This window comes from Oryzias melastigma, linkage group LG18 (genome assembly GCF_002922805.2).
Source record: "Oryzias melastigma strain HK-1 linkage group LG18, ASM292280v2, whole genome shotgun sequence".
NCBI lineage: Eukaryota > Metazoa > Chordata > Actinopteri > Beloniformes > Adrianichthyidae > Oryzias > Oryzias melastigma.
This window is the reverse complement of record NC_050529.1, coordinates 1,419,863-1,430,898: the sequence shown is the minus strand read 5'-3', so window position 1 is coordinate 1,430,898 and position 11,036 is coordinate 1,419,863. Positions and strand designations below refer to the sequence as shown.

The 11,036-nt window shown below is 39.3% G+C and overlaps 2 protein-coding genes across 4 annotated transcripts in view; one reads left to right on the top strand and one right to left on the bottom strand.

The window, feature by feature from the left end:
* Positions 1–2,883, bottom strand: part of LOC112155795 (zinc finger protein 569) — a 3,961-nt gene extending 1,078 nt beyond the window's left edge. The window contains exons 1-5 of one of the 3 annotated variants that reach the window (XM_024287734.2): positions 2,560–2,883; positions 2,240–2,333; positions 2,033–2,166; positions 1,428–1,660; positions 1,276–1,361 (exon numbers count right to left, since the gene is read on the bottom strand). In XM_024287734.2, coding sequence (XP_024143502.1) covers positions 1,276–1,361; positions 1,428–1,660; positions 2,033–2,166; positions 2,240–2,333; positions 2,560–2,821 — 809 coding nt within the window. In that variant the 5' untranslated portion in view covers positions 2,822–2,883. The remainder of the gene's footprint in view (positions 1–1,275; positions 1,362–1,427; positions 1,661–2,032; positions 2,167–2,239; positions 2,334–2,559) is intronic. The other 2 variants (XM_024287735.2, XM_024287736.2) reach the window with 2 other exon arrangements.
* A 2,052-nt stretch (positions 2,884–4,935) lies between these two features.
* LOC112155817 lies at positions 4,936–10,579 on the top strand. Its single transcript, XM_024287768.2, has 3 exons — positions 4,936–5,513; positions 7,688–8,035; positions 8,282–10,579. The coding sequence occupies exons 1-3, from the start codon at positions 5,450–5,452 to the stop codon at positions 8,542–8,544; spliced, it is 675 nt and encodes a 224-aa protein (XP_024143536.1). The 5' UTR covers positions 4,936–5,449; the 3' UTR covers positions 8,545–10,579.
* Positions 10,580–11,036: the final 457 nt, after the last annotated feature.

Here is an 11,036-nt window from a genome sequence, read left to right as displayed (position 1 = left end):
TTGATGGTTTGATCTTCACTCTCAGCTGATTGTGAACGGCCGCCATCTTCCTCGTCTTTATCCTCAACATCTGCTGGTCCTCCTGGAAGACGTGATTCTATCTCGACTTCCTGTTGAGATGCCGTCCCACAGGACTCATCTTCATCTTCATTTCTAGTGGAAAGAAAAATGAGAATAGTCATCAAACGTGACAAACCGAAGTGTTAATTTAAATAAAGTTGACTTCAAAGGTTTGTAACCCCCCCCCCATTGACTGTATCAGAGAACTGGACTGTGATGTCATCCACAGAAAATAGTTTACTTCTGGCTCCAACCTAAACAATATCCACCATGTGGACGTCAATAAGCCGTGATTGGTCACAATTGGTCTAAGTCATCGTTTCTATGGCGACCACTCTCACCAATCAAGAGTGAGCTTGTTGGTAGGCGACACCCCAACCACTTCCAAACAGGGCAACACAAAATCTGTCAAACATTTAGGCTCCGCCCACTTTGATTGAGGCATCTGATTGGACAGATGAATTACTTGAACTACAGAAAAAAAATATGAAAAAGAAAATGTAAATGCAGAAAATAGGGTATTCAGACAAAAAGAATGACTGTTTATTTCTCTATAGAACTCTATGAGATTTTAGCTTCGTCCCAGAGGGGCGGAGTCACTCTGTCCAGTTCTCAATCACAGCCATTGGAGAATCCATTGGCTGTAAATAAGAACTGGATGGAGTGGCTCCACCCACCCACACTGTTTGTAAAACCAGGGGCTGGAGTTAATCTTTCCAGTTCTTATTTACAGTCAAAGAAAACTGAACAGATTAACTCCACGCCCACCCCCCCATTTGGAACGTAGGGGGACGGAGTCATTCTGTCCAGTTCTCTTTGACTCCCAGTGGATCTTCCATTGAAATATTTGAGAAGAATTGATCCTGTTTCTAAAGCCTCAGAGACCAGAGGGCCCAGAACAAAGCTTTGAGGAACTCCTCCATCTTTTCACTTCTGTTCCCTCCAAATTTAGATCTTTCTGATCATCCACCTGGACTCCTGCAGCTGCTTGAGTTTCAGTTTGAGCCTGAAGGACATTTCTAAAACTAGAACCTCTTGTCTTTAGATAGCAGGTCTTTAACCTTTGACCTGTGTTTGGAGGCCGTCTGATCCCACAGATTTAAGCGTCGCTGTCAGAACATTTCCGGTGGAGGAACATCAAATACTGAGCGACAGAATCACCAAACGACCCGTCTGGAAGGACAGAAGAAGGTCTGGAGATCTGATCTGAACTACCTGGTTTGCCGTCCCGCCTCCAGGTGAGTGTGATTGACAGAAGGTCTGATTTCAGTCTGGAGGACCTGCTGAGGTTCCTCTTGGGTCTGGAAACACACTGAAGTTAACATCAGCAGAGCAGAGATTAGATTAAATGTTCTGAAGAAGCTGACCTTCAGTCTGACGTAGAGCGTGGACACTCGGACACCCGCGCAGCCGAAGACTCGGTGGATCTCCGCCGGCGTCCTCAGCTTCAGAGGCTTCAGTCTCCGCCTTCTGTCTGAGGTCAGGAGGTCAAAGGGTTTGTCAGACAGTCCAGGAACCGAAGACCTCAACAGGTTCAGGAAGTCCTTCTCCTGGAGGCCTCGAGGACACGTCAGCGGGACGACGGGACGGTTCTTCATCACTGAAGACAGACAGAAAGTGGGAAATATGTGTGTCCTTTCAAAATAAAGCCTGGAATATGACACTTTACAAACCTGGGGCTTTTACTTTGTTAAAACTCTTAAGTTCTCAATTCATTTTAGTAAACATAAGACAGATTTCTGCATTCAGATTCACTTTAATTTAGAAAAAAAATTACTATTAATTCCACAAAATAAAAGATCATTTCTTTTCTACTAAATTTAAAGTGTTTTTAGTTTCATATTTGCCGAATTCAATTATCTTTGTGGTAATTTGGACGATTTATGGTTTAATTTTTGCAGATATTAACTCATTTGAGGGAACAAATCCATTAAAATGTGATGTTTTTTGACAAGTTTATGTTTATTTTTACCGTTTTTGGAGAGCTGCCGGATGCTGGAGTCCTCCAGGACTCTGATGTTGAGGTCTACGCTGCTGTCATGTGTGCAGACTCGAGGTCTGCCGGGCCTCCTCTTCCTCACGCCTGTGCTCCGGTCAGCTGAGGAGCTGAAGATTGAATTTATCTAATCAGAAATTGATGTTTCTTCATTTGTATCAGTAAAGTTAGAGTATTCAAAACCTTAAGGAGCCAGGAGAGTCCACGTGCTGTGAGGTCTCTTCATCCTCAGCCTCCTCTTCCTCCGGGGAGTCCTGCTGTTTGCTGCACTGCGAGTCTGCAGAGACAAGAGCAGAATGTGTTTGACGGCTTTTACTTTTGAAATCTTCACCGGAAGTGTAATAATAAACAATAGACTTAAACAAATATTTATAAACCTGGTATTAAATGCTTTTAGTAAGATTTATCTCAGCCTAACTGAAGAATTGTGACATATTTACTCTAAACCAAATCAATTTCGTAAATAATTAAGTATGTTTTTAATAAAAGTAAATTATGTTTCCACGGGCTTCGGTTCGTACTTCCGGGACTTCCGCGTTCATTTCTACCGTTTCTAACGGAGGTCTCTGAGGTCCGCTGGAGCTCCAGGAGCTGCTTCCTCTGCCGGTGGAGCTCCTCTCTGAAGCCCGAGGCCTCCTCCTCGTACACGGCCACCGCCGTACACACGGCCGCTAGGATCTCCCGGGAGGCGGCGGAGAGCCGCTCCGCCACGAAGCTCCGCAGCGCCGCGGCCCTGGAGCCTCTCCCCGGAGCCTCAGCGTCCATCTCCGCGGGAGTCAAACACCCGTTTGTTTACAGTCCGACTGCGGTCCGCCTTTGAATGTTACCGTGTGGAAACAGACCTCATTAATCGTTCCTACCATACACATTATCTGTTTTCCCCTCAAATTCCTCAAAGAAGGGACAAGAGAAAGTTATCTATCCTGTTGCTGAATTTCCATAAAATAAAAAGATTTAGTTTTGATATTAAACCCTTTGTATTCTGTAATTCTAGTGATAAAAGTCTACAACATCTTTTTTTCTCATGTCAGAGAAACAAACAAAATGTGTTATGTAATGTTAAAACACTTAGGGAAACAAATGAAATTAAAATTATTAGATATTTATATTGAAATATGGAAGCAAGGAAAGCTACCAACCAATTGGAAGGAGGCAATAAGCATACCAATAGTCAAACCAGGACAAGACTCAAGCTGTCCAGGCAGGCACCAATTGCACTCACGTCACATGCACTAAAAATAATGGAAAGAATGGTTAAAGAAAGACTTATATATTACCTTGAAAGTAAAACACTCTTCTCTCAACATCAGAGTGGGTTTAGGAAAGGCAGAAGTACAACAGATCCAGTTGTTTGTCTGGATACAGAAATTAGGAAGCACAAGTTAATAAAGAAAGTCTGATAGCAGTATTTATTTGACGTAGAAAAAGCATATGATATGGTATGGAAGGAGGGATTATTAATTAAACTGTAAAGGTTAGGAGTACAAGGAAGAATGTTTAATTGGATTAAGGATTTTTTATTCAATAGAAAGATTCAAGTGAGGATATGTAATACACTCTCAAATGGACATACTGCGGATAATGGAGCCCCATAAGGAAGTGTTATCAGCCCAATTTTGTTTTCCATTATGATAGATGATGTTTTCCAGAATGTGGGCACTGAATTTGGAAAAGCATTATTTGCAGATGATGGAGATTTTTGATTCAAGACTAACATTAAAAGCGCATATTGATAAAATTCAGAATAGATGCTAAAGAATTATTAACATAATGAGATGCTTGAGAGGGTGTGAGTGGGGAGCCAGTACCCAGGCATTGAAACAAATACATAATGCAATGATAAGATCGGTTATGGAATATAGACGCACTGTCTATGGCTCAGCATCTGAGACATTGTTAAAAAAGATAGAAATAATACAAAACCAGGCTTTGAGAGTGTGCTGTGGGGCAATCAGATCCACTCCAACAGTAGCAGAACAAGTAGAAATGGGAGAACTGCCATTACAACTCAGGTTTAAACAGTTGTCATTAAATTATTGGGCAAGTATTCAAGGGTGCAAGGATGAAGCTCATCCTGTGAAAAGAGCACTTACTTCATGCTGGGAGAGTGAGCATGTCCGGAACAGAAATGGTGTCTGGAGACTGCAGAGATGGGCTAGAGAGGTGTCAATTTATGACAAGACTCGTGTCAGAAAGTTTTTATATACGGTCAATCCAATTTGGGTGCTTCCAGAAGTACTGGTTGACTTTAGTTTACATGAGAGAATGGAAGGTAGTAAAGGGAAGGGTAACTGGGACAAAATCACTGAAGATGGACTAAAAACTGCTCATAATTCATTTTTGCAAATTTACACAGATGGTTCAAAAGAAACAGGAGAAGGAAAAACAGGTTTTTTATTTGTGATACCGCAACTGGGACTTTATTCCAGGGAAAGATCACCAGATCATCTCTCAGTTTATACAGTGGAAATGTTAGCAATATCGTTAAGTCTACAGTGGTTAGAACGTAATAGAATTAAGAAGGGAATAGTATGCTCAGATTCTCTATCAGCACTATCATCAGTGAAGTCACTAATGACCAACAGTAGATTTGATATTTTATATGAAATATATGAAACTGTTCAGATTGGAACAGTTAAAGATGGAGGTACGGTTTCTTTGGGTTCCAGCACACAAAGGAGGGAAATGAGATGGCCAATTATCATGCTAAACAGTCCTTAAAGCAGAGATCGTTCATAGAGATACCCTTCAGTACACCTGAAGTTAAAAACAATATTAAAGCGCAGATAAAGGAAGAATGGCAATGCCAGTGGGAGACAGGTACGACGGGTCGACATCTTTTTCAAATTCAGGGAATAGGGAAAATGAACAATATCAGACTGAATAGTACAGATCAAGAAATAATGTCTAGGCTGAGGTTGGGTCATACAGGACTCAATAACACACTACATTTGTTAGGGAAACATCCAACAGGTCTTTGTGATTGTGGCCAGGATAAGGAAACAGTGAAACATGTTCTTTGTCACTGCACTACACATTCAGTAAGCAGAAGGCACCTCAAAGAAAGCTTAAAGAAAGGTGGAGGCGGATGTATTAGTCCTAAGAATTTATTAAGTGGAGAGGAAGGGAAATGCAGACCTGTGTTGGAATTTCTACGGCATAGTGGTTTGATAAAAAGAATGTAGTTGTTGCACATTATGGAATAGTTTTTTTCTTTTCTTTCAATACTCCGACCCACACTCCAGCACAGTAGGTGGCGGAAATACACCTTTAAGTTAGAAGCCACCGGCCATAAAACAAGAAGAAGATGACGTCATATCCGCCATCGATTGAACAGCAAGCCGCACGTGGAGGTCCGGCGGCTTCGACGAGAGCGCAGCTGGATTTCTAACGATGTGGCTCCTCGGTTCTGTTCTTTTCTTCATCCTGGTCGGTTCTTCTGTCTTTAAAACGCCAGGTGAGGTTTAGAAAGAAGGAAAAAACGAGTTTTCTCTCTTCACGTGTCAGAAAACGAAAGTAAACCTTCTTCCGGGTGCCGGTGTTCTACGGTGGCCCAGAAGGTCAAATCACTAGGTGCGAATAACATTCTAAAAATCCCCATGACAATTACAGTAGGACAACAAATACAAGTAAATTAAAAAACAAAATATAGTCGAAATCCTTGAATAGTCAACAAACCAAAGCAGGAAAAAACAACTGCAAACAAAGTAATTTACAGAAATACAAATGAAACAAAAGAAGAAACCTGAAATGGTATGTTATGGGACTGTTCTTATTGGGATGAGTTTTTTCATATCGATGTCTGAACTTTTGCTTTGATTTCTAGTTTTTGTTTGTGTTTTGCTTTTCAACTGTATAGTTTTTTGGGTGTTATTTTTACTCTAGGACCTGTACACTGTTGACAATAAAAAAAATGTTTATCCATTAATTTATGCAGAGTTTAAATATGAACAATAATTGAATTATAATTTACCATAGACAGCATCCCTACAGGTTCCTTTCAAAATAAAATGCACCTTGTATTAAATAAGATCTTCCTGCTGCAGCAGATTTAGTCTAAACCAAAACTACAAATCCATGAATTATTTCAGTTGTTGACACTTTTCTACAAAGCCAAAGAACTACAACAGAGGAACAAAAAAGACTGCGGAGCCTCAGGTTGTAGACCGCTGTCCTAGAACATACAATAATATAATTAATTTTAAAATCATTTACTAAGGGCTTATGTCCTTCTTTTCTTAAGCCTTTCAGAGTAAATTATTTCACCCACCAATTGGTAAAGTTCTCCTACTTAAAATGATGAGAGAGGCCCGTCATTTCCATCATAGGTATACTTCAACTAAATGTGAAAAAATCCAGAAAATTACACTTTAAATGATGGTGGAAAATAAGTATTTGGTCAATAAAAAAGTTACAAGTAATCCTTTGTTATAAACCTTTTGTTGGCAACGACAGCAGTCAAACGTTTACTGTGAGTCCTCACAAGGTTTTCAGAAACTGTTGCTGGTATTTTGGTCCATTCCACCATCAGATCTCCTCTAGAGCAGTGATGTTTTGGTCCATTCCTCCATCAGATCTCCTCTAGAGCAGTGATGTTTTGGTCCATTCCTCCATCAGATCTCCTCTAGAGCAGAGATGTTTTGGTCCATTCCTCCTGTAGATCTACAGAGAGGCTGTGTGTCGGTACGGATCTGCTGCAGAGTTATGGAACGATTTAAAACTATGAGTCCCAGAAGGGAAGTAGATCACCTAAAAGTCCAGAGCTAAGTTTACAAGTGTAGCTTTACATTAGCAGAATAAGCATACGATTAAATGTAACTTTAAGTCACAAAAATGACAACAAACAGCAAAACAACCACAACATTAAAGAAATAACACAGATTTATGGGTTCTCCCCCAAACTGAAAATGTGAAGTATCTGTGCATGTGCAGTGGATGTAGTAAAAGAATGAAAGTACTGATGTACATTCTAACATCCCCTGCTTTTCTCCATTTTTAAAACATACATTTCCCCCTTTTTAAAGATGTAATGTCTTAAAGCTCTTTGTTTCTATGGGCATCCTCAGGTTTTCTATTTATAGGAATATCTTCAGTTCAAAGATGTTATTAGTGTTTTGCTTTCATAAATGGGCCTCAGTCAGCAAATATTTTTAGTGCGTTTATATCTGCAAATAGCTTTTGAAATACTTTATACATGTTTTATTAAATATGTTTTAAAGCTTTAAAAAAAAATTGCAGGGTTTTAATAAGGTTTCTGTTGTTGATTCAGATTACATTATTTGATTTAAGTCTTGTTTTAATGCCAGAAACAAATGAAGGAGAAAAGCTGCATGATTCATTAAAAGATTAATAAACTATTGTCTTTATTTTAGATAGAATATAGCTTAAAGACCTCAAGTTTAAGGATAATAATGGTTAAGATGAATGTTTTACATCCAGTCGCCGAACGAACCGATTAGTCGATTAATCGAAAAAAAAATAGTCGGAGATTAGTCGACTATTGAAATAATCGTTTGTGGCAGCCTTATTCACTACCCAGAATGCACTGCTGCAGGATTGCAACTAATCTAAGTTTTCTACATCCTGTCCAGTTACAGAACAGAATCTCTGATCTCTGATCTTCTAATCCAGATTCAAGGATCATCACTGCTAAACCTGGAGATGACGTCACTCTGAGATGTCAAGATCCAAACATCAACGAGGATTCAGCTTCGGAGTGGACCAGATCTGACCTGAAGGAGGGAGAATATGTGTTTTTATACAGGAATGGTGGTGTTGATCAAGACAATCAGCATGAGTCTTTCATGAACCGAGTGTTTCTGAATAACAGTCAGATGAAGGATGGAGATCTGTCTGTGGTTCTGAAGAACGTGAAGATTGAAGATTCTGGAACATACAAGTGTTCAGTCCTACAACAAAGTGGTTCACACAGAGAAATGAAGCCGATCTCCACCATCTACCTGCAGGTGTCTCCTCCAGGTGAGCATTGAGTGTGTCTGTGTCTCCTCCTCCCCCTCTTCCTCCTCCTCCTCCTCTTCCTCCTCCTCCTCCTCCTCCTCCTCTTCCTCCTCCATTGAGTGTGTGGATAAGAGTGAATGTATGTCAGAGTGAAAGGTCTCAGATCAGACGTGTTTTCTGAAGATGTTGTTGATGAGACTCTGCAGGAAGCAGCTGATGAGGAAGAGGAGAACATTCTGATCTTCATCATCATCTCTGTCTCTGCAGGAAAGGAAGGAGGACAAGATGAAGGAGGACAGGAGGAAAAACACAAGAATGAAGGAAGTCTGGCTTTCCTCGGTCTGATTGTTCCATTATTTCTTCTTGCTGCTGCTGTTTTCTGGATTTACAAGAAGAAAAAATGTTCAAACCGAAGTTCTACCAACCAGCAGAACCCTGATCCTAAACTTCCTGATGTGAATTCTAACTCAGAGAAAAACATGATTGACCTCGATTCTGTAGTCTCCTCTGATCCTGATCTGATCTTCTGAAATTCTGAAACATTTCAGACTCAAAGTCCAAACAAGACGACGTATTTTAGAAGAGGAAGATGTAAATCTCTGATTGAGATCAGATCTTTGTTTTCATTCTATAAAATTATATTTATTTTTCTATGAAAGTTTTCACTTTTGCGGTTTTAAACATAAAAAGAGAAGTTTGAAAATGTCTGAGAAACGTCTAGAGAGTTCCTCTGTGTCTTCCAACCAACTCAGTGGCCTTAGAAAAGACTGAAAATGGAACCAAGTATCTTTCAACTAAACACACAGCATTAATGAACGGATCAGGGAGTTAAACCACTGAATGGTTCCAGAGTGCAGCGGTGTCTGCAGCTCTCCACTCCCTCAGGGGAGGGGTCAAATGCAGACATCACGTTCCCGATGGAAGTTTTTCCATTCTGGATTGGCTGTAGACGACGTCTGGACTTTCTGGAACCTGCAGCCTCTCCTGCCGTTTTTAACATTACATACACACCTGTTGATTTATTGATAGACTTTTAAAAAGTTAATTATGGTGTCTGTGTATTACCCCCCCCCCCATCTTTGCACCTGCCTGTATTCCTGAAAGACATTTAAACTATTTATTTGGGATAATTTTAAGTTTTTGTTACATAGTAATATCTATCTTTAATTTTACTCTACATTCATTACAGTGTTGATTTCTTTGCGTCTTATTATAAAGCACTTTGTCATTTTTCATGAATGATTGTTTTAAATATGAACAGTATTTATTTGTTTACTGTGATGTAAAGTGTTTAAAGGAGACAGAACAACTAACGACTCGTTTCTCTGGGAGAACTTTACTGAACTTTTACTGCACTAAAGCTCATCAGTCAAAGCTGTGAATGCGAGAGAAGAAACATTTGTAACAAAAAGACATTTACTGTGATGAACGTCTGAGCTACAGTCTGTGGTTTTGGATCCAGAAGGAGATCCGGTGGATCTGATCTGTTACTGCAGAGTTCATGTCTTCATGTCACAGAAACATGTCTGGACTCCAACAACATCTCGGCGTCAGACGTGGTGCTATGTCCATCACTAATGGATTTGGTTTATCTCAGAACTAAAGTCATAAGAAATATACTAAACATACAGTCTTTAGCTGTCTCAAAACGTATTTATTTTGTGCATTTGCCTTTCCATTCAAACGTGTCTTGTTGTTGACACACACAAACTGCTGGTGAGTTTTATTGTTCTACTGTTTTATCTTCGTTTTTATGTAACTTATTTATACATTTTATTCTTAAAGTCTACTTTTAACTGTTGTTTTTATTGTTCTTTGGACTTTTACTGTGCAGCGCCTTGTTTGGCCAACGGCCATTTGAAGGTACTATATAAATTAATAAAACCTAAACTTAACTTAAAACATTGACTGTTCATGTGTTGGACCATGACGAGCCAGACGGGGCAGCTTTAGCAAATAAAAGACAAGAACAAGCTTTACAAATGGAATAGAATCTCTTTCAAATGAAATGTTTTGTTTTATTTTATTGTGAATTTGCAATTGTTTTTCTTTCTTTGGTTTTAGGAAAATAAAGCTTAAAAACATCTACAGTTTGATGTAAGCCTCTGTGAAGAAACTTGTTTTATTATTTTATTATGTTAACCCAAGATGTAGCTTACAGATTACCTTTTCACCTTTTAGGAGCAGATGTTAAGTGTACTTTCCTGCTCCATCTCATGATTTAGGATGAAAGAGTTTATGATAAACAGTTCCCCTTCAGGGGGGCAGGATGCTGATTGTAAAATTCCAAATAGTCCCTTGTATTACATCCTCCCTGCTCGAGGGTCTTAAAGCCATAAAATGTTAATCCTGAGACAAATGCGGGAACTGGAGGCTTCTGAGATAACAATCAACCAGGACAGGATCAACCAGAAATGTGACATGTGGCGTTTCTTTGAAGAGATCCCTTTAAAAGGTTTTGTGTCTCATGAGTTCGTCAGAACACTCTGACAGTCTTCCCTACATGCCTGTGCACCGCATGTATCTTTCTGAGTTCTGTTATTAAATACTTGTGTTAACTTTGAATAGTGTCTGCCCTTCCTTCGGATTCAACATTTTTCCACAACAGTCATATCATCCATAGTCATATCATCCATAGTCATATCATCCATAGTCGTATCATTCATAGTCATATCATCCATAGTCGTATCATTCATAGTCATATCATCCATAGTCATATCATTCATAGTCATATCCTCCATAGTCATATCATCCATAGTCATATCATCCATAGTCATATCATCCATAGTCATATCATCCATAGTCATATCCTCCATAGTCATATCATCCATAGTCATATCAGTCATAGTCATATCATCCATAGTCGTATCATTCATAGTCATATCCTCCATAGTCATATCATCCATAGTCATATCATCCATAGTCGTATCATTCATAGTCATATCATCCATAGTCATATCATCCATAGTCATATCATTCATAGTCATATCATCCATAGTCATATCATTCATAGTCATATCAT